Source organism: Aethalodelphis obliquidens, unplaced genomic scaffold (genome assembly GCF_003676395.1).
Source record: "Aethalodelphis obliquidens isolate GAN/ISIS:26980383/991018 unplaced genomic scaffold, ASM367639v1 scaffold6, whole genome shotgun sequence".
Lineage (NCBI taxonomy): Eukaryota > Metazoa > Chordata > Mammalia > Artiodactyla > Delphinidae > Aethalodelphis > Aethalodelphis obliquidens.
In genome coordinates, this window is record NW_020837950.1 from 48,281,047 (window position 1) to 48,302,147 (window position 21,101).

General features: G+C 39.0%; 1 protein-coding gene across 16 annotated transcripts in view; it reads left to right on the forward strand.

Annotated features, from left to right (window-relative positions):
- Positions 1–20,588, forward strand: part of ALPK1 (alpha kinase 1) — a 144,215-nt gene extending 123,627 nt beyond the window's left edge. For 13 of the 16 annotated variants that reach the window (XM_027103536.1, XM_027103531.1, XM_027103537.1 and 10 more), the window contains 4 exons: positions 2,114–2,267; positions 5,567–5,729; positions 7,004–7,190; positions 8,356–9,020. In XM_027103536.1, the coding sequence (XP_026959337.1) occupies positions 2,114–2,267; positions 5,567–5,729; positions 7,004–7,190; positions 8,356–8,555 (704 nt within the window). In that variant the 3' untranslated portion in view covers positions 8,556–9,020. Of the gene's footprint in view, positions 1–2,113; positions 2,268–4,865; positions 5,081–5,566; positions 5,730–7,003; positions 7,191–8,355; positions 9,021–9,201; positions 9,347–14,722; positions 14,837–15,726 lie in introns of those variants that run through there. The other 3 variants (XR_003432252.1, XR_003432253.1, XM_027103544.1) reach the window with 3 other exon arrangements.
- Positions 20,589–21,101: the final 513 nt, after the last annotated feature.

Below are 21,101 nucleotides of genomic sequence, written 5' to 3' on the forward strand. Positions count from 1 at the left end.
AGAAGTGGTGGAGAAGCTGGGACAAAGACAAAAGAAGGTTCTTCTCTTAGCCCAGAGGATCACATTGTAATGCCCTCCAAGGTACTGAAGAATTATTTGAATGAGAAAAAAATATATATTGTAAAATGAATTTCAGAGGAAACAAACTACGTAGATTGCTGAGCACTGGATATTAAAGTAGTAGTTCTCAACACTGGTATCGCATGAGAATCTCCTCCCAAAAGGCTTTTTTTTTTTTTTTTTTTTTAAGGCTGCTTTGGGTCTTCATTGCTGCAGGCGGGCTTTCTCTAGTTGCGTCGAGCGAGGGCTACTCTTCGTTGCGGTGCACAGGCTTCTCATTGTGGTGGCTTCTCTTGTTGTGGAGCATGGGCTGTAGAGGTGCGGACTTCAGTAGTTGTCGCGGGCTTAGTTGCTCTGCAGCATGTGGGATCTTCCCAGACCATGGCTCGAACCCGTGTCCCCTGCATTGGCAGCCGGATTCTTAACCACTGCGCCACCAGGGAAGTCCTGAGAATCTCCCAAGAGGCTTTTTAGCTTTTTTAAACTTCCAGTGCCTCACCCCAGAGATTCCAGCCTAATGGGTCTGTGATGTGATCCAGGCATCCTTATTTTTTAAGAGCTCCCCAGTGACTTAGTGTAAAGCCAATGTAAAGAACTTCTGTTTCAAAATATTTCAGTGTTTTGCCTGCCACCTTGAAGTCAGACTAAAAGACAGATCAGGTTGTTGCCAAAAGAAGCAAAATTTTCTAATAATAGGGTTTCCCTGCTTACTGTGAGATTCTGCAGTTTCAAAATCACATTTCTGAGAGTTAGGTAGCTGCCTTATTGTTTTGTCTGTGTGCCAATTTATAGGTGAAAAAACACATTGGAGGAAGCAAGGCCCAAAGTTGAAAAAACTGAACAAGTTATGCATTCTCCCCTTGCTTCTTCCCTCAGTTCACTGCCCTTTCTATGTGTGTGTGCAAGCAGCTCACCTTCCATTTCCTTCCCCAGCTTCTCTGATTGAGTCACCCAACCGCGATCACCATCTCCCCCAACCCCATCATTTCCCTTACCGATCCCAGACCTGTGGGTTTATCTCACTTTAAGTATTTTCTCTTCCGAGTCTCCTGTTCATTTACCCTTTATCACAACCTAGACACTGGAAGTCTTTGTTCACTTCACTTTAACTTGGATCCAAAATGTTGCATTTCTTCCTTAGGGTTCATGTTGGTCTTCCCCCTTAAAGAGATGTTTTCTTGCTAGCATTGGTCTTCCTTTCTTTAAGGTGGAAACAACCCTTACTTTTTCCTCTTATCTTTTCCTTTTTCAGTTGAGTTTGCGTCTTTGTACAGTAGCTATATTTTCTCAGTAGTTCCTGGACTTTCCCAACGTAAACAAAATATGTAAGAGAAAACTAGGGTGCACTTTCATATGCAATCTAGGATTCCTGGTGTTGCCAGGAGCCTTTGGGGTAGAATTATTCAATTTATTTCTATCTGCGTGATCTGGCATAGGTAGCAGCCTCTATTATTTGAGGTCCCCAGATAATTAGAAGAAGATGCACACACATATCACTTGTTCCAAGATGGTCTCTGGGGTTTTGCTGTTTAAAAAGCCCTTTTGGGCTTCCCTGGTGGCGCAGTGGTTGAGGGTCCACCTGCCAATGCAGGGGACACGGGTTCGTGCCCTGGTCCGGGAGGATCCCACATGCCACGGAGCGGCTGGGCCCGTGAGCCATGGCTGCTGGGCCTGCGCATCCGGAGCCTGTGCTCCGCAACGGGAGAGGCCACAACAGTGAGAGGCCTGCGTACCGAAAAAAAAAAAAAAAAGCCCTTTTATTTTCCATTACTTTCATACAGCAGCTCTGACCTTAATACGTTTCCATCACAAACAAGAGATTTTGTGAACCAAAGGCTATTCTTCACTGTAATTTCTCAAGCTTTACCTTTTTATCGTACTTCACTAACTTTTTAGTAATAGTCATAGAAGAGGATAAAGTTTGAGAAAATATATTAAAAAGTTGAATATTTCAAATGAACTGGACTGGGACCTGTGTTACTTCAATTTTATCCATGAATTGTAAGATCTTTTTGAAAAATAAGATCAATATTCATCTTATCTTTTTTTCAAGATGCTCTTTTGTTAAAATATTCCAAGAAATCTGAACTGTGGACAGCCCAGGAAACTGTTGTGTATTTGGGGGACTACCTGAATGTGAAGAAGAAAGGCAGACAAAGGAATGCATTTTGGGTACATCATCTTCATCAAGAAGAAACTCTGGGGAGGTATTGCTTAAAAGCACCTATATCACTAATGTAAAAAGGGCCAATTTTTCCCTTCTATTAAGTAATTGTTTATGAGACTTTGAAAGGGCTCAAAAAATGGCTAAAATATGTTTTCAGAATTCAGCTCCTTTTTCCTCCTCCTCATTATCATATATGGAGGACCCACATTATGTCAGCCATTGGGCTGGATGTTTTATATACATGATTTCAAACCCATTAGGGAACATTAAACCCCATTGTACAGATAAGAAAAATAGTGTTCCTGGCTATATGACAGGCCACAGAGTCTTAAACACTGTCACTAAAAATGGTGGCAAGAAAGGCTAAACTATGCAAGCCATATTTCTAAGTAAATGGACGAGTCTGCAAAAAAAGGCAGAAAAATCCTCTAAGGCCAGGGTTGAAGTATATCCAGGGATATAAGTGAATACTGAATCCTTAAGACATCCTCCATAGAAGTTTTGGGCAGGGGAGGGATGAGAGAGCAGCTAGTGACAGAAGTTACACATGGAAGGGGATGAGTTTAGAGACCACGGATATATATATATATATATATTTTATTCCCCCCAGTTGGAGTATAGTTCCTTTACAATATTGTGTTAGTTTCTACTGTACAGCAAAGTGAATCAGCTATACGTATACATATATCCCCTCTTTTTTGGATTTCCTTCTCATTTAGGTCACTACGGGGCACTGAGTAGAGTTCTCTATGCTGTACAGTAGGTTCTTATTAGTTGTCTATTTTATACATAGTATCAATAGTGTATATATGTCAATCCCAATCTCCCAATTCATCCCACCGCCCCCCCTTGCTATCCATTTGTTTGTTCTCTGCATCTGTGTCTCTCTTTCTGCTTTGTAAATAAGATCGTCTATACCAATATTTTCAGATTCCACATATATGCATTAATATACGATATTTGTTTTTCTCTTTCTGACTTCCTTTATTCCGTATGACAGTCTCTAGGTCCATCCATAGAGACCACCGATATAAAGCAGGGACACAGGAATGGCTACATGCTCAAAAATAGGTTTTTTAAAGAAGTGCCACCCCCACTGAGGCAAATAACCTGGAAAGTTTTTTGTTTGGCCTTAGTTCTTGACGACAACTTTAAGCAAAATCTCACCTGAAAATTAGTGATCACAGGTGGTACTCATTGGGTTTAAGTCCTAATTTTATACCATGTGTGTATTTTAAAGGACCTATGGGCAAGACATTTAATGTAGACCTTGATCTTTAGCCAAATCCAAAAAATGTAAGAAATAAATAGGAAGAGAAAAAAAGAGAGAAATTGGGTGACTCTTAAATAGTAGAAATACATTTCTTGAAAAGGTTGTTGATGATAATACTAATAATAGTAAACATGTACATTTCTTACTACTTCCCAAGCCCTGTTTTAAGTCATTGATATACTAATTTAATTAATCTTCAAAAAACCCTATGAGGTAGTTACTACTGTATTAGTATCCCCATCTTACAGATGAGGGAACTGAGACACAGAGATGTTAAGAAACCTGCACCAATTCACACGTCAAAGTGGTGAAGCCAGGTGTTACGGGTATAATTGTGTCCCTCCAACCCCAGATTCAAGTTGACTTTATAACACCAAGTACCTCAGACTGTGATCTTATTTGGAAATGGAGTCATTGCAGTTGTAATTAGTTAAGATGAGTTCATACTGGAGTAGGATAGGCCCATCATCCACTATGACTGGTATCCTTATAAAAAGAGGAGATTTGGAGATAGACACACACAGGGAGAATGATGTGAAAATTGTAGTTACACTGCCACCAAGCAGGAACTATCAGAAGCCAGGAGAGAGGCCTGGAAAAGATCCTTCCCTAATGCCTTCAGAGGGAGCATGGCTCTGTTGACACCTTGATCTTAGACTTACAGACCCTAGAACTGTGAGAAAAATCAGTTTCTGTTGTTTAAGCCACCCACGTTGTGGCACTTTGTTACAGCAGTCCTAAGCAACTAATATACCAGGATACATGATAGGAGGATCTGAGATGGGAAATAGAGAAGAAGAGACAGGGAAGATGGAGTGAAAAGGTCTAACATACATCTGACCAGAAAAAGATAACAGAGCAAATAGAAAAGAATTACTACTTTAATAGGTGATTTCTGACAATTTTCCAGAACTGTCAAAATATACTAATCTTCAAATACAGGAATCACAATGAATCCCAAGTAGGATAAAAAGTGTTGTGCACATAATAGGTGATGATGGAAAACAAGTATTTGAACAGATGAAGTAATTATAAAAGGAAAGGGTAGAGGAAACCTTCAGATTGATTAGTTGACCTAATATAAGGTCATGCTGCAGGGAGTGAAAGATCTGCTTCCAGAGTCCATGCACTTTCCAGTACCCATGCTGGCTCCCTTGACTTACCAAAGAAGTCTGGTGAACTGCTACACTAAGTGGACACTTTCTCTTTAAAATCAGTATCATCTGGGGTCATTGTATTAGGATTCTCCAGAAACACAAAACCAGTAATGTATATGTGTGTGTGTGTCTGTGTGTATATATACATACATATATATATATATATATATATATATGTATACATATATACATAAAGATTTATTTTTAGGAATTGACTCCCATAATTATGGAGGCTAGCAAGTCTCAGCATCTATAATTGGCAAGCTGGAGATCCAGGAGAGCTAATGATATGTAGTTCCAGTCCAAAGGCCAGCAGGCTTGAGACCCAAGAGGAGATGATGTTTCAGTTCAAGTCCCAAAGCAGGAAAAGATCAGTGTCCCAGCTCAGAAGCAGTCAGGCAAGAATTCTTTACTTGAAAGAAGGTCAGCCTTTTGTTCCATTTGTCCCTTCAACTGGATGAGGCCCACGCACATTAGGGAGGGCAACCTACTTTACTCAGTCTATTGATTTAAATGTTAAACTCATCCAAAAACACCCTCACAGAAACACCCAGAATAATGTTTGACCAAATACTTGGGCACCCTATGGACAAATCAGGTTGACACATAGACTTAACCATCAGTCAGCTAGTATGAATCATGTTTCACTGTTCAGGTGGCTCTTACAAAATTATTTGAGTCATGAGATAGGATAACATCTAAGGCGGAGAAAGAGTAACATCTTTCAAGCTTTTTTGCATATCTCTCTTGACCTCTTCTTTCTTACTGTATAGTAGGATACAGTAACAATCTAAGGCGGAGAAAGAGTAACATCTTTCAAGCTTTTTTGCATATCTCTCTTGACGTCTTCTTTCTTACTGTATAGTAGGATCACTTTGCATTTCTTCGTGTGGTTTTTTCCATTCACAGATATGTTGGGAAAGAATATAAGGAGCAGAAGGGGCTCTGGCACCACTTCATCGATGTGGAGAGGCAGATGACTGCACAGCACTATGTGACAGAATTTAACAAGAGACTTTATGAACAAAATATTCACACACAGATATTCTACATACCATCCTCAGTATTACTGGTAAGATTAAAGAAATCAAGAGTTTGATTAAGCAGGACTGTAAATATATATTAGGTTAGATTTCTACTGCCAACCTACCATTCATCTACCTCCACCATCATTCTGGTAAAATTCAATAAACTCAGTTACCAGCTTCCTTCGTCTACTTCATCTGCTTCAACTACTTGTAAGATATGTAAGAAATATGACCCTCTGTACCCTGATGCATCATTGGATCCTTCAAGTCACATTTGAAGATCTGTTGATCCTGGTACCTGGTCCGTCATTGTCGAGTTAGCATTTTTAGTATACTTTTCCTTTGTGTTGTCTTTGTACTTTTAGAGAGAGAGAAGGGACCCTAAAGATCATATCTAATACAAATTATTCCCTCAACATGATGCATAAATCCTGTTTCACACTCATTGACCCCCACCCCTTGCAATCAAGTGATAACTAAGCCATAGCTTAAACACCTTCAGTAAGAAAAAGATAATTATCGTTTTTTTTACTTTAAATAATTCCAGTTGTTAGGAAGTTGGCCCAGATCGGTCATCTTCTAATTTCTACCTGGATTGTAGCTCTTCCCTCTGGGACCGTTGAGACCAATCCCTCTTCACTATGATATCTGTTTAAATATGCAAAGGCACCCATCCCCACTGACATTTCTCTTCTTTGGATTAAGAATACCCTGCTTCCCCAAAGGTGCTGGATCTTAGCATATTTACACCCTAAAGAATTTTTTTTTTTTACTTTGGTCAGAGATATTTTTAGACCCATATTTTATTACTTATTTAATAATAGCTATTATCTATTTTGCAATTTCTTTATGTGAAGCACTATGCTGGGCATTTAACAAACAAACATTAACTCTAACCTTTGAAACAAAATAGTTCTACAGTCTACAAAATAGATCACATTGCACAAAAATGCTTGAGCTGATATTCTAACCCAGAGTCACAGTGCATGATCTAGCTACATGCCCTGGCAAGCCAGCCCCCTAGCATAGGTCACTTCATGGACTAATTTTTATTTGTACTTTTTAATAAAAGAATAATAAAAACTTTAGGTTCTATTATATGCCACATACATGTTAAGCACTTTACATGCATGGTCTCATATAATCCTTTTAATGGTCCTATAGCTATTATTACACCCACTTTACAAATAAGGAAACCAAAATCAAGAGAAGTAATAGTGCTCCTGAGTGGCAAAGCCTGGGTTCAAATTGAGATCTTCTGACCTCAAAGACCATGGCCTTCACCATTGTTATACTGTCTCCCATTTCTACTTTTCAGATTTTAGAGGGCAAGACAATAAAAGGATGTGTCAGTGTGGAACCTTACATACTGGGAGAATTTGTAAAATTGTCAAATAACACGAAAGTGGTGAAAACAGAATACAAAGCCACAGAATATGGCTTGGCTTACGGCCACTTTTCTTATGAGTTTTCCAATCATAGAGATGTTGTGGTCGATTTACAAGGTATGTGAAACTGGGAATTATTTTTTTATTTTTAGTATTATTTATATGTAAATGTGAGGTTTTGTAACTAGCTCTACTAATCATTATTTAATAAATAGATTGTTCAGTGCATAGGCTACTATTTGGAATTAAATTAATCAATTTTGCTGTATGTAGCAAATGATGCCTAGAAAAAATGTTTAAAGCTTTCTACAAGTGTCTAAGGTGTCAAATAATCAGTGAGAAGATCTGGCTCACATTCTCTTGGGCTTCATTCTAGAGCAAATCCGTAACAGCTTTTTTTAAAATTTCACTCAAGTGGATTTGAGTGATGTAGGTTTCTTATGACTGCATGTTTTAATGTGTCACAGTCTTTCCACACTTTCTTTCCTCTAGCTCTTTACCTTTATTACAGGTGTGATACTGGGTTTCATAACTGGAATCATTATGGAACAGAAAGCTGTGTGTACTTGAATCTAACTTCCTTTAAAATCTGCATTAACATTTAAATTTTGTTTCAGTTTGGTATTTTATTTATCATAATTATTAGCCATTATTCTATACTTCATTTAAATGATGAGTTTTATTATAATTATTTCTAGTAAAGATTCTATGACCATCCTCCAAGATCTTTTCTATCCCCCTTCCATAGCATTTATCATCACTCTGTTATATTACATATTTTACTTACTTATATTATTTATTAATCTGTCCCCCTTCACAAGAATGTTACACAAATGAGTACAGAGATTTTTTACTAACTTGTTCACTGCTGTATCTCCAGCACCCAAAACAGTGTTTTATACAGTGTGTACACTCAATAAATATTTGTTAATGAACAGAGGAATGTATGAACTAATGAGTGAAGCATTAAAGAAACTTCTGAATCATGAAAATATTGTGATTTAATAATTATACTAAGTGCATGTTATTGCTCTCTAATTCCTGGGTCTGGTATGTCATATTTGACAAATTTAATTACCCAATATTTAATTATTCTTCTTAAAGCAATAATTGGAATATGCAACGCCAAGTCCCTTAACAGAAATTTATTTGTCATAAACCAGAGGATGACCAGGTTTTTAAAGTGTCTTGTATATATTATACATATGTTTTTTTTTTCCAGAAACACTTTACTGACATTTATAGAGGATTTAATTCTCAGACATATGTATTTCTCTTTTAGGTTGGGTGACTGGTAATGGAAAAGGGCTTATCTACCTCACAGATCCCCAGATTCACTCTGTTGATCAGAAAGATGTCACTACCAATTTTGGAAAGAGAGGAATTTTTTACTTCTTTAATAACCAGCATGTGGAATGTAATGAAATATGCCATCGCCTTTCTTTGACAAGACCTTCAATTGAGAAACCAAATAATTCATAGACTGTCTAGAGTGATAATGACCACTTAGTGCTGCTCACCAGTGCCGGGCTCTCCCCTCCTTCCAGGGACACCAATTATGGCACAGCCTGGTCCCTTGGGTTTAGGTGGGAACATGGGACTGGTTCCAGCCAATGATTTGTGAGAGGCATTGATAAGTATCACTTTCAGGCCCATATTAAATTGCCAGGGCAACACCAGGGCAGAGTCTCTTTCCCTCTGCGCAATTACCAAGAGTACACCAGGAGATAGCTGCTCATCAGCATAAGTCCTGCAATGAGGAAATCACAGGAAAGAGCCCCACTGACCCACGATGGACAGAAAACACACATGAGAAATAAACTTTTCTGGCTTAAGCCAGAAATTTTGGAGCTTTTGTCACTGTCCATCAAGACTGATACTATTGGTGTTTTTCTTATTGATTTAGGAGTTCTTTATATATATATTAAAGAATTCAGGCCTTTGTGATATGCGTTCCTTTTTTTTTGTTTGTCTTTTGACTTTGTATGAACCTTTTTTCCATGCAGAATTTGTTTTATACACTTGAATTCATCAGTCTTTTATTTTATGGCTTCTAGGTTATATGTCTTCCGTAGATCTTCCCTACTCTGGGTTTTGTTATTTTTAATCCTCCCATATTTTCTTCTAGTGCATTTACACTTGTGAGAGGTCTGAGGGAAGATGGTGCATTTTGATGGCCACCACAGTCTGCCCTTGCACCACACAGATCTGGTGCTTCACAGGTTTGGGGATCAGCGCCTCCATGAGCTCACCGGAAGTTTACAGAAAGATTGGTGAGCTATTCCCTTACTGCAGTTAGTCTTCGGGGCTGCAACTGGTACACACTCTCTCCCTCCTCCACTATTCATTCTAAATTTCCCTTAACTATTACCTCAGCAAATCTGAGTGCCTTACCTAGTGATGTGACTCAGGCCTACATACGTGCAGGTTCTGAATTCTAAATAGTTATTCCTTTCTCAGTTTGAGTTTACTGCACATGTCTTTTCATAATTGCAGATGGAGCAGGTGAGAACCATTCAGATCTCCTGATACGGGGAGTATAGTTGACTGACACCCCCAGCTTGCACCCCTCTCGATCTACCACTGTGTTCACAATTGAAGTCATGCTCCCCCAGTGGCTCTCAGCCAGTGACTAAGTAAAGCAAGGATGCCAGGCGCAAAATACTTCTAACGGGTGACTATGCACAAGCTCTTCCCATCAGCCTGACCAGAACCTTCTTAGCACTCTGCTGTGGTCTCTGTTGAGACTCTTCCTGCCCAGTCCTCCTCTGTCTGCCCTCTCCTTTCACAGTGCCAGACCTCCATCATGGTCTCCCCCACTGATCCTTTACAGTCATTTCTCCCAACCAATACCTTATATGTCTAATCCCTTCTTGGCATTGGCTTCTTGAAAAACCCAAACTAACAAAAGTTTATTAAAGAAAAATTTTTAATTTATCTTATTAACAAAATAAAGGAGGAAAATCATATTATAATCTCGAAGATGTAGACAAATCAGTTTATGGTTAAAAAAAGCTCTTTGCAAACTAGGCATAAAGGAAAAGGTTCTGAATCAGATAAAGGGTATTTTAACTTTTTTTTTTAAAGGCATATCATAATTAATAGTGAAGCACTTAAAGTTTTCCATTTGAGAAAGGGGATAAGCAAATTAGCTCACTATACCAACCCTATCCACCATTTGGAAAAATCAGAAAATATATATATTGTCTCTGTCCCTGGTTCCTGGCACAGAGCTCCTAAATCCCTTGGAATTTCCTGGTGATAGGAGTGTCTCTTGTTATAATGAGGTGACTCTACACCTCAATCAATCATCAGTAAAAGTGGGACAGTAAATCAATAATAAAATAACATTTTGGGGACAATTAGGGATTTTTAATGTGTATTGAGTGTTAGATAAAATTAATGAAGTGACGTCTTTTAAAAATACTAAAGCCAAAAAAAAGTGAAAGATGCTTGGCTTTTTCTTGATAGTATTGAAGCAAGGAGAAGGGTACATAAGAATTCATTACACTAGTCTTTCCCCTTTTGTAGATACATATTTTTTTTAATTAATTAATTTATTTATGGCTGTGTTGGGTCTTCGTTTCTGTGCGAGGGCTTGCTCTAGTTGTGGCAAGCGGGGGCCACTCTTCATCACGGTGTGCCGTCCTCTCACCGTTGCGGCCTCTCTTGTTGCGGAGCACAGGCTCCAGATGCGCAGGCTCAGTAATTGTGGCTCCGCTCCGCGGCATGTGGGATCTTCCCGGACTGGGGCACGAACCCGTGTCCCCTGCATCGGCAGGCGGACTCTCAACCACTGCGCCACCAGGGAAGCCCCTGCTTTTGTATATATTTTTAAATCTCCAGAAATGTTCTTTAAATGTAAGATCGTATAAAGGAAAAAATACCAAGAAAACTCCAAAGGACTGGATAGATAGAGATGATCAAAACCAAGATTTACATCAAACAAACTAATCAGAAATGAATATAATGAGTGTTCGACAATGTAAAATCCTGCAGAAAAATCAAGAAGAAATAGAATTATGTATTGGGTGAGAGACTGAGGACAGTGAAAAGAGATTGCTAGCAGCAAAAAGAAGCCATTAACTGACAGAGTAACTTTTTTTTTTTTTTTTTTTTCACACGGGCCTGTCACTGTTGTGGCTTCCCCCGTTGTGGAGCACAGGCTCCGGACGCGCACGCTCAGCGGCCATGGCTCACGGGCCCAGCCGCTCCGCGGCATGTGGGATCTTCCCGGACCGGGGCACGAACCCGTGTCCCCTGCATTGGCAGGCGGGCTCTCAACCACTGCGTCAGCAGGGAAGCCCCAGAGTGACCTTTTGGATGTTGTAGAACAGGGATCAGCAAACTGGCCCATGGATCAAATCCTGCCGCCATCTGTTTTTGTAAAGTTTTACTGCAGCACAGTCACACTCACCCAGTTATGTATTGTCTCCGGCTGATTTTGTGTTACAGTGGCGGAGTGGAACAGTTGTGTCAGAGACTATTTGTCCTGCAAAGTCAAAAATATTTACTGTCTGGCCCTTTACCAAAAAACTTTGTCAACCCTTGTTGTAGAAGATGAAAGCGGAAAAAAAAAAGGTCGGGATGTTTACACACTTTGTTACATATGGTTTGTTGGTAACATATTACAAAGAAATATTGATATCTCTACTAACGTAAAAGAAAAAGGGGTAATAATGGGTGAAGAAACTGGAAATTGAAGGTAATAGAGACGTTATTAGAAAGCATATGTCAGAACACATTTTTCTTTGTGAAGTGAAAAAGATAGGATACCTGCTAAGTTAGATGAGACTAGCAAAGTCAGGAATTTGAAAGGAATAAAGATTTTGAAACAATACATATCTCTGTATTTCAAAAGGCAGAAATAGAACTATTGAGAGGAATTTGCAGAAAATCACATTTTAAAAATCTCTTTAAATTGTTATTTATTTACACCAACACCCATATATCTGGCTTAAGAAATTAAATGTCCTGATCTCTACCTCCTCCTCCCCACAAGAGGCAATCGCTGCCCGGAAACTGTTGGTTCTCATTCCCCTTAATGTTGTTACTCATTTATTTAATATGATACACTTATATTTTGTATAAAAGTAACAATAAATATCCAGTATTCGTTTTCTGAAATACTTTTAAGCTTTGTATAAATACAGGAAAAGACCAGCTGGGTTTAAAAAGAGCCACAGACTTTCTCAAAAGTGAAAAATACAGTCACTGATATTTATAATTTAATAGAAAGGTTAAATAGCTGACTAGGCATAGCTCAAGTAAGCATTATTAAAATGGAAGGGAAATGTGAAGAAATTAACCAAAATGCAGCAGAAAGATAAAGGGATAGAAAATATAAAAGAGACTAAGAGATTTGGAGGAAAGAAGGAGAAGGTCTAACTAACATCACTAGCTGGAGTTCTAAAAGGAGAAAAAGAGAATGAAGGAGAGGAAATCCTCTCAATCAAGTGAAGAAAATGAATCAAGGAGGGCATGATCCATTGTGTCAGATGCTGCTGATAGATAAGATGAGGGCTGTGAACTACATTGTTGAAGTTAGCGATGTGGCGTTCCCTGCTGACCTTGATATGGGCAGTGTAGTTTCATACTGGGGTTGAAAACTTGCCTGGAAAGGTGTGTTAGTTTTCTTTTGCTGCCCAATTAATTACCACACACTTAGCAGCTCAAAGCAACACTCATTTATCATGGCACAGTCACCATGGGTCAGAAGGCTGGGCACAGCTTAGCTGGTCCTCTGCTCGGTGTCTCCCTGGGCTGTGATCAAGGTGTTGGCCAACTGTGTTCTCATCTGGAGGCTTAACAAGGGGAGAATGCACTGCCAAGCTCACCAGGTTGTTGCAGAATCATCTCCTCACAGTTGCAGGGCTGAGGCCCACATTTCTCTGTAGGCTGTTGGCAGAGGGCCACCTGCAGCTTCCTGCCAAGGGGCCCTTTCACAGCGCCTCTCATCAGCTAAGCTTCTTCAAGACCAGCAGGAGAGCATCTCTTTCCTTTCCAGTAGGTTAAGAGGGAGTTTTATGTAACATAACCTAATTAAGAGCCTATTCTGATGGATAGAAGCCACTCACAACTTACACCCACATTCAAGGGGAGGGAGTTATACAAGGGTGTGATTCTCTGGGGTTTACCTTAGAGTGTATCCACACAAAAGGGTTTAAGAGAGAAGAGAGGAAAAGAATTGGAGGAAGAGCAAATAGAACCCTCTGTGTGTTTTGCTGTAATAGGGAACAAAGGAATGGTGTGGTATGTAGTGGGGAAAGTGGAATCAGGAGAGATACAGATTCTTTTTTTGTAAATGGGAGAAATTACAGCATATTGATGGGAGAGTTGAAGAGATTTAAGAAATGATGATACAGGAGAAACAGAATAAAGAATTGTTGGTGCAATGCCGTTGAGTAGGTGAGAGGGATGGAATCATACAAATGGAGGGAATGGCTTTAGACCAAAGCACGGATAGTTTACCCATGGTAACAGGTGAGAAGGCAGAGCCCTGAGTGCAATGCACATGGGCGTGAATAGGGATGTAGGTAATAATGTGAGGAAACTCTCTGTGAGTCCTTCTCTAGCTCTTCTTGAATTCATTTCTTTCTCTGTCCCTATGACCAGAACCTTAATTGAGGTCTGTGTGATCTATGACTCCTGTTTTGCCCCACATTATCCTCCGAGACACTGGTGATCTCTCTTAAATACAAACCTTACCATGTCATTAACTTGCTTTAAATCCTACCATAAAACACTAACAAACAAGGAGGAAAAAACAGACAAAGAGTGTAAATAGTGAATTCACAAAAAAAGGAAATACTATTTTCAGTCATCAAATCGCAAATGTGTTAAAAGGTAATAATTCTGGAAAGGTTGGAAGAAACTCTCTTATAACTGATGAAGGGAATGTAAACTATGACAGCCTTTACGGAAAGAACTTTGACAATCTATCATGTTCATTCTTGGACCCAGTAATTGTACTTCTACAAATCTCTGATGAGGAAATAATCAGAAATGTGAACAAATGTTTATATACAAGCATGTCTGTTATAACTTTACTTATAATAGTAAAAAAAAATTTAAAAAAATAAAAAATAATTTTTCAAGAGCAGGGAAATAGTTATATATTATAATTTATCCATATGCCTAAATATTATTCATCCATTGAAATTGTATATTTCCAGAAATATTTAATGATATACAAACTTCAAAGTAAAGAAAAGCAATCTATAAACTAGCATTTATAGTATTGATCACAATCTCAGTATATATATGTAAATAGAAAAAATAATATATAGACAATATATGGAAATGTGTATTGTGTTTTTCCCTGGCTAGTGTATTGGTGGTAGGGAATTTTATTTTCTTCTTTATTATCTATATTTTCCAAGTTTTCTGCAATAAGCATGTATTTCTTATACCAAAAAATAGTATTTAATAAGAAATTCAAACGGTTCTCTTTTTCAGTAGAAAGTCCACATTATGGACGATCATATAGTGCTTTCTCCTTTAGCCCATTGCCACTGTCAGTCTTGTAATATACTCTCTAGGAACACCGAACTACTTATGGTGTCAGTTTGTAGTCCACCCTGCCTCCTTCCACCCCGGTACAAAGATGCTTTGTCACTTGGTGAGTGTTTTCATGCTTATACCTACAGGGACAATTACACCCTATATCTTCTCATCCTTGAAGGCTCACTTCAACCAACACCACCTTCAGAAAACCCTCCCTGATACCCTTCATTCTCATTCCCTCCCTTCCCACAACCTAGGTAAGTTACCCCTCCTTTGAACTCCCCGAATAACTATGCAACGATCACTGCACAGTTATCATGGAAGCTAATATACCCTTGTGTCGTATTACCTACACTATAGGTGAATTATAATTATCTGTCGTATTATTTATGTATTGCTTCATGACAAATTACCCCCAAATTTTAGAGGCTGAGAATAACAATTATCTACCATCTCAAAGTTACTACAGATCTTGGGGATTGGGGATTGGCTTTGCTGTGTAGTGCTGACTCAGAATCTCTCTTGAGGTTGCTGTCAAAATGTCAGTGGAACTGCAGTCATCTGAAAGCTTGACTGGGACTTAAGGTTCTGCTTCCAAGCCTTCTCATGTGACTGTTGGCAGGAGGCATCTTCCTTGATGACTGTTGGTCAGAGACCTCACTTCTTCACCACGTGGGCCTGTCCATATGACAATATGGCAGCTGGCCTCAACCAGAGCAAAAAATCTTAAGGTCAAGAGGAACAGAAGTCACAACATCTTTTATAACCTAGCTTCAGACGTGACATACTATCACTTTTATATTCTGTTAGTTGCACAGACCAACCCTGGTACCGTGTGGGAGGAGATCAAAAGGGCATGAACAGCAAGAGGCAGGGATCACTCGGAGGCCCCCTCGAAGGTGACTCTGTCTATCTCACTAGCCTAAACTGAGCCTTGGGCCCCTTTGTATCCCCCATCCCACACTTGCATTTTATAGTGTCTGCTTAACAGTTGGTAATTAGTTCATTTTTGTTTAAGTAAGTGAGTAAATGAATGAGACATCAGTGGTAATTCTATGTATTTTATATGCTCAGTAAGTGCTTATTAGCTAACTACCTCTTGCTACAATAAGGCAAGAGGCAATGATAATTTATGTCTTAATTATAGAAGTAAAGAATGTCTGAGCTCTCCAGCCTTCAGAAAACCGTTCTGCAATAAGGTGGGTTGTGGGTAGATAAGTGGATGGACAGAACGATGGAGAAAGTTGGAAGGAAAGAACAGCAAAGTTCCCCTCAGCCCCACCTCTGTTTTTATAAGGAAAACTATTTTGCTTCATGATGTTTACTTTTTTCTAACTTCTTCCCCCTATTCTTTAATTTCTCATAGCAAAATTGATATTAGGAAATTTTCAAGTAATTTTTAGAAAAATTCCATTATTGAACTAAATAATTAATTTATATTATAATCTTTTGTGTGTAGAGTTGTGAAATGACAATATTTTGAAAGCTAAGTTTGAGGAGTTGAGTTCAACATAAGGAGACAATTTCTGTCCCTTCGAACATCAGAAATGTCAGGCTTTTGTTACTGTCTTTCAGCACTGCTATTGTTTTGAGGATGATGCTTGTTCTGTGCAGTTTGGTTATACAGATGTCCTCTGCCTGAACAGTTCAGTAGAAACTAGGTGTAAAGTGTAAGAAGCAAGAGAGAGTGAGAGAAAAAAAAAATAAATCTCTTTATTATGGTGCATAAACCTTCAGTGTGAGGGAGCTTTGCAGCTGCACAAGGAGAAAAATGCATTCAAAACTATAATGCCAGTGTGAATAATCCTTTCTCAAATGCTGCTTGCAGACTGCTCCAGCTTTGTCAGGTGAACTTGAACCGGGCCATCAGATTGGCCCCCATTCCCATTGCACACTCTGTCTATCACCCCAGGGCATTCACCATCTTGACTGTTGTTTAAAGAGAACAAGCAATCCGTCATTGAACCAGGGAGTCACTTTCTCATAGAAAAGTAAAATCAGCATGTGACACTACTCAGCCCTAGTGTTTTGCAGATTAAAATGATACATGGCGACTCACGTGTTACTAGGAAGATTAAGTCAGTTATCTTGTTCTGCTGCCCAGACAAAAGAATTCCCCTCAAGCAGTAAGGGGAGCTTTACAGAAACTGAAAAAGTTGGACTCAACTATACGGTGGTAAATCAGAGAATCTAACAAGAAGGCAGAAAAAGAATGTTACTTTACATCTAGGCACCTTCCCTGAAAAAATGGTACAAAGAAGAATCCATCACGAAAGGAGGAGCTATTAAATCTTTGTACAAGCCTCTGCTGTTTGAGATGCCAATTTTATTACCAGAGATGGGCACGCAATTTATTGTCTGACTGCCTTAGCAATTGATTTAAATATGGTGAAATAAATGAGCAGCCGCTGGCCCTGGGGCGGTTAGCTTCATGAGAGTAGGTTGCAAATCCTGCAGCTACAGTATCTAGTTATTAACACTGTTATTCCATTGTGTGATCTACACAGTAATAAAATTTTTAATGAATCTCATACAGAAATGAGTTCACAATGGAAGGTTGGGATTACAGCCTTTAGTTTAACAAGCTGAGGTAAACATTTATCATATTACAGAAAATAGTATTTTTAAATAATTGAATCTGTAACTGTTATATTTGTTTTCAAAAGTAATTTTCAAAAGGAAGAAGACCCAAGTGAGTATCAAACTGTTCAAGATTAAATAAGTGCATTAATTAAAGTTAACATGAGAAAAATTCATTTCTCTCTAACTTTTTTAACTTAAAATGATATTCAAGTTTAATTTGTGTTTTGCCATTTAAGCCATACACTGAAAATGACACAGGTTAAAGAGAAGGAATTCTGTTTTCTTTTAGGTTCTCATGAATTTTAGGCAACACTGTTGTTAGAAATGTCTTCACTATGTACATTTTGCCCATACTTTGACAAGCCAAATTCTTCCTTAAAGTACAGACCATTTTTCTAGTCAATGGGGTTTCAAATCAAAGAATGCCCTATTTTGTTACTTTTAACTAAATTTTCAAACATTGCTTATCTATATCCATCTATATATTCTATACATGTTCTATATGAATAAATGATAGTGCTGGAGTATGCAAGTTTTCTCTGCCAAGGACAGACACCAGATTTAACCCTCTTTTCCTACACAAATCACCAAAAAGGAGAGGGACTATTTAAACACTTTTGTTAGACATTTGACATGGTCTTTTCCAAATAACAGAAGGACCCACAGAGACTGGCTTTGAAGGGCCGTGTTCCCAACGTGGTTTCAATAGGGAACATTCTCTCTGGGCTGAGCACCTGGATCGTGTGCAGCGTTCCCTTGGGCTGGACAGCAGTCACTGAGCCACCTGCATCGGAGAGGATGGTATATGAGGGACGGGAGCCTCTGGCCAGCTGTATCCTTCCCCAGCCTCCGGGGCATGTTAGTGCAGGAGCCAGGCCAGGCCCGACCAGCACACAGGCATCATCTGAGTGGCTGGCCTCTTTGCCCTACCATGGACATGTTAGCAAGGTCCTTCAATGGGTGTAGATAAAGGTTAAGTGCAGTGGAGCCTGGGGCCGTTGAAACATGCCTTGTGCAAAGACTCAAAGCCATAAATTGTACTGACAAAGGCAATTTAAAATATCAAAGTCCTAGGTCTTTCAGACGAGCACCAAGGAAGACGATTAGTGAGAGCTCTGCAATTCAGCGTGACATCGACAACTACTGCAAAGAGACCCGAGCTCATCCCCTCCTGCCTGCTCTCCTCGCTCCATCCCGGCAGCATGGCCCCTGCCCTGTCTGAGCTGAGCAAGGACAGTCAACAAACAAAAAATTATTCCTAAGCATCCTGAGACAACATGATCACATATAAAGGCTAATTAAACTTGGCATCTCTAAAACTCTGCATTGCTAAGTATCAGCTTTTATTACATTTCACTCTCGGTTACCAGAGGGAAGGGGAAAAATGCAAACAATCAAAAAGAAGCCTTTTGTTTAAGATCCGTTCTACATAGGCCAGTGACACATTGTTGTTGTTCAGTGGCTAACACAGTAGCTGATGATTGGGAGACAGAAAGCTCCAAATTGCCCTGGATGTGAAGAGATGCCAGATTTTGTCAGTAACTTAAAAATTAAATTAAAAGACAGATCAAGATGAATTAAGTGCTTTGGTCACTTGGTATATGTCAACTATTTTAGTTCCTTCGTGATTTTTGAAGATGTGCCCAAAATGCCTTGCTCAGAACATTTACCAACCAGAGTGTATCTCAAATGCTAAAATGGTGAATTGAAAAAAAAGGTGAATTGAAAAAGAAAAGTCAATACTTTATAAATTTTAAAAATCAGTCCAGTCATCAAGCAAATATTGTTTTCATGAAGCATTTTATAGTTCAGTACAGCTAGCTCATGCAATTGCTAGAAGAGAGAAGAGACCCTGCCAAGTGATCTGTGTATTTATTGTAGTGTTTCTACTGGAAAGACTAAATATATATTCCACCCTGCTGACAGTCGCTTCCCTTTTGCCCCTGCAAAATAACCCTACAGTTATTTTCTCTTTCAAACGCTAACAACATCATGTTTCTTGTGAAAAGAACTAAGACTCAGAGAGCCAAAGGCACCTAAGTCTAAATTCAGAAGTATGACTTTTCAGGAAATACACCCACTTTTTTTTTTTTTTTTTTTTTTTGGAGAAAACTGTTTAAAAATCCAGACTGAATAGCTGCTTCTCAGTTGGAAAGGTCACTTTAAGTGCACTGTCCACAACATTAACTAGAAATGACCCTTGTCATCACTCTCAGCATGTGGGACAGAAGAAACAAATGAAAAGGCACACCCAAAAGATGGTTTCTAGAATAGGCCACTTGGATAATAAATGAGACGCTGTGCTCGTGGACCACATGGGCTCCTGAGGCATTGTTCCCACTGTGAGAGCATGCTGGGTGGCTTCGAGATTACAAGGCTGCAGAGAACTGCAGCATCTCCACTGGACCATCATCCCAAAGTGATGAAAACACTGTCTAAAGTTTCCCAGCTAAGAACACTCCTTCAGTAATGTATTTCAGATTGTGATGTTGTATTTTGGTGATTGTATATTCCTTCCTATGCACATTTTTAGGAGAATAAAGCAAGGAAAATGTTTTAATTATATGATGTGCACACAGTTTTTTCCCCCTGGTATTTAGCTGTTGTCGGGAAGGACTTCACTAAGCAGAATGTTCTTTGTCCCTGCTACAGTAAACAGTTAAATTATAGAGCCAGCTGGTTGCTTGCCAGGGAGGTTGGAGAGGAAAGAGCATCCTGTCTTCACTTTTCTTCCCATGTTACCAAACTGCTTCTTATAGACCCCCATCCTCATCTCCTGCACCCTCTCCTCTTCCTCCCTCCCTACCTCTCTAAAGCCAAAAACATTAAAATTAAAAATCGAGAACTTCTGGCACTGAACTGATGGGTGGGGCTACACCGATTTTCTGGTCTTTCCTCTTCTGGGAAATAACTTTTAAACATCAGCAGGTGGTGACGTCACTTCTAGTTCTACCTGCAGTCACTCTCATTTGGCCTCCTTGAAGGGAAGAGTCTGGTGAAATCACAGGTATGTGCCCTGGCTCTGCCACTTACTAGAAGAATGGTACCTAGCCTCTCAGAGCCTTAGCGTTCCCATATGTAAAATGGGTGTAAAAAGACACACCTTGTGATGTTGTGAGGATGGAGATAATGCATGTGAAGGACCTAGCTCAGTGGCTGGCACATTTTGGTGTTCAGTAAGTGATAGAAGTTTGTTATCATTATTATCTAAACTCTTTCTCCTTTGCAGTCCTGCTGAATTCATTTCCCCAGCCCCACTCTCACTAACTTTAGTGGCCAAGGCCACTTAACTGCAGGTAACCTCAGACTCTCCCCCCAGATGCAGGGGATAGTCTTGCTTTTAAGAAGTCATTTCTTTTTTTTGAAAATTTTTATTGAAGTATAGTTGATTTATGATGTGTTAGTTTCTGGTATACAGCAAAGTGATTCCATTTTTATATATATATATATATATATATATATATTCTTTTTCATATTCTTTTCCATTATGGTTTATTACAGGCTATTGAATATAGTTCCCTGTTCTGTATAGTAGGACCTTGTTGTTTATCTATTTTATGTATAGTAGTGTGTATCTGTTAATCCCAAACTCCTAATTTATCCTCCCCCCACCCTTTCCCCTTTGGTAACCATAAGTTTGTTTTCTATGTCTGTGAGTCTGTTTCCATTTTGTATATAAGTTCATTTGTACCTTCTTTTTAGATTCCACATAAAAATGATATCATATGATATTTGTCTTTCTCTTTCTGACTTATTTCATTTAGTATGATAACCTCTAGGTCCATCCATGTTGCTACAAATGGCATTATTTCATTCTTTTTTATGGCTGAGTAATATGCCATTGTATACATGTACCACATCTTCTTTATCCATTCATCTGTCAATGGACATTTAGGTTGCTTCCATGTCTTGGCTATTGTAAATAATGTTGCTATGAAC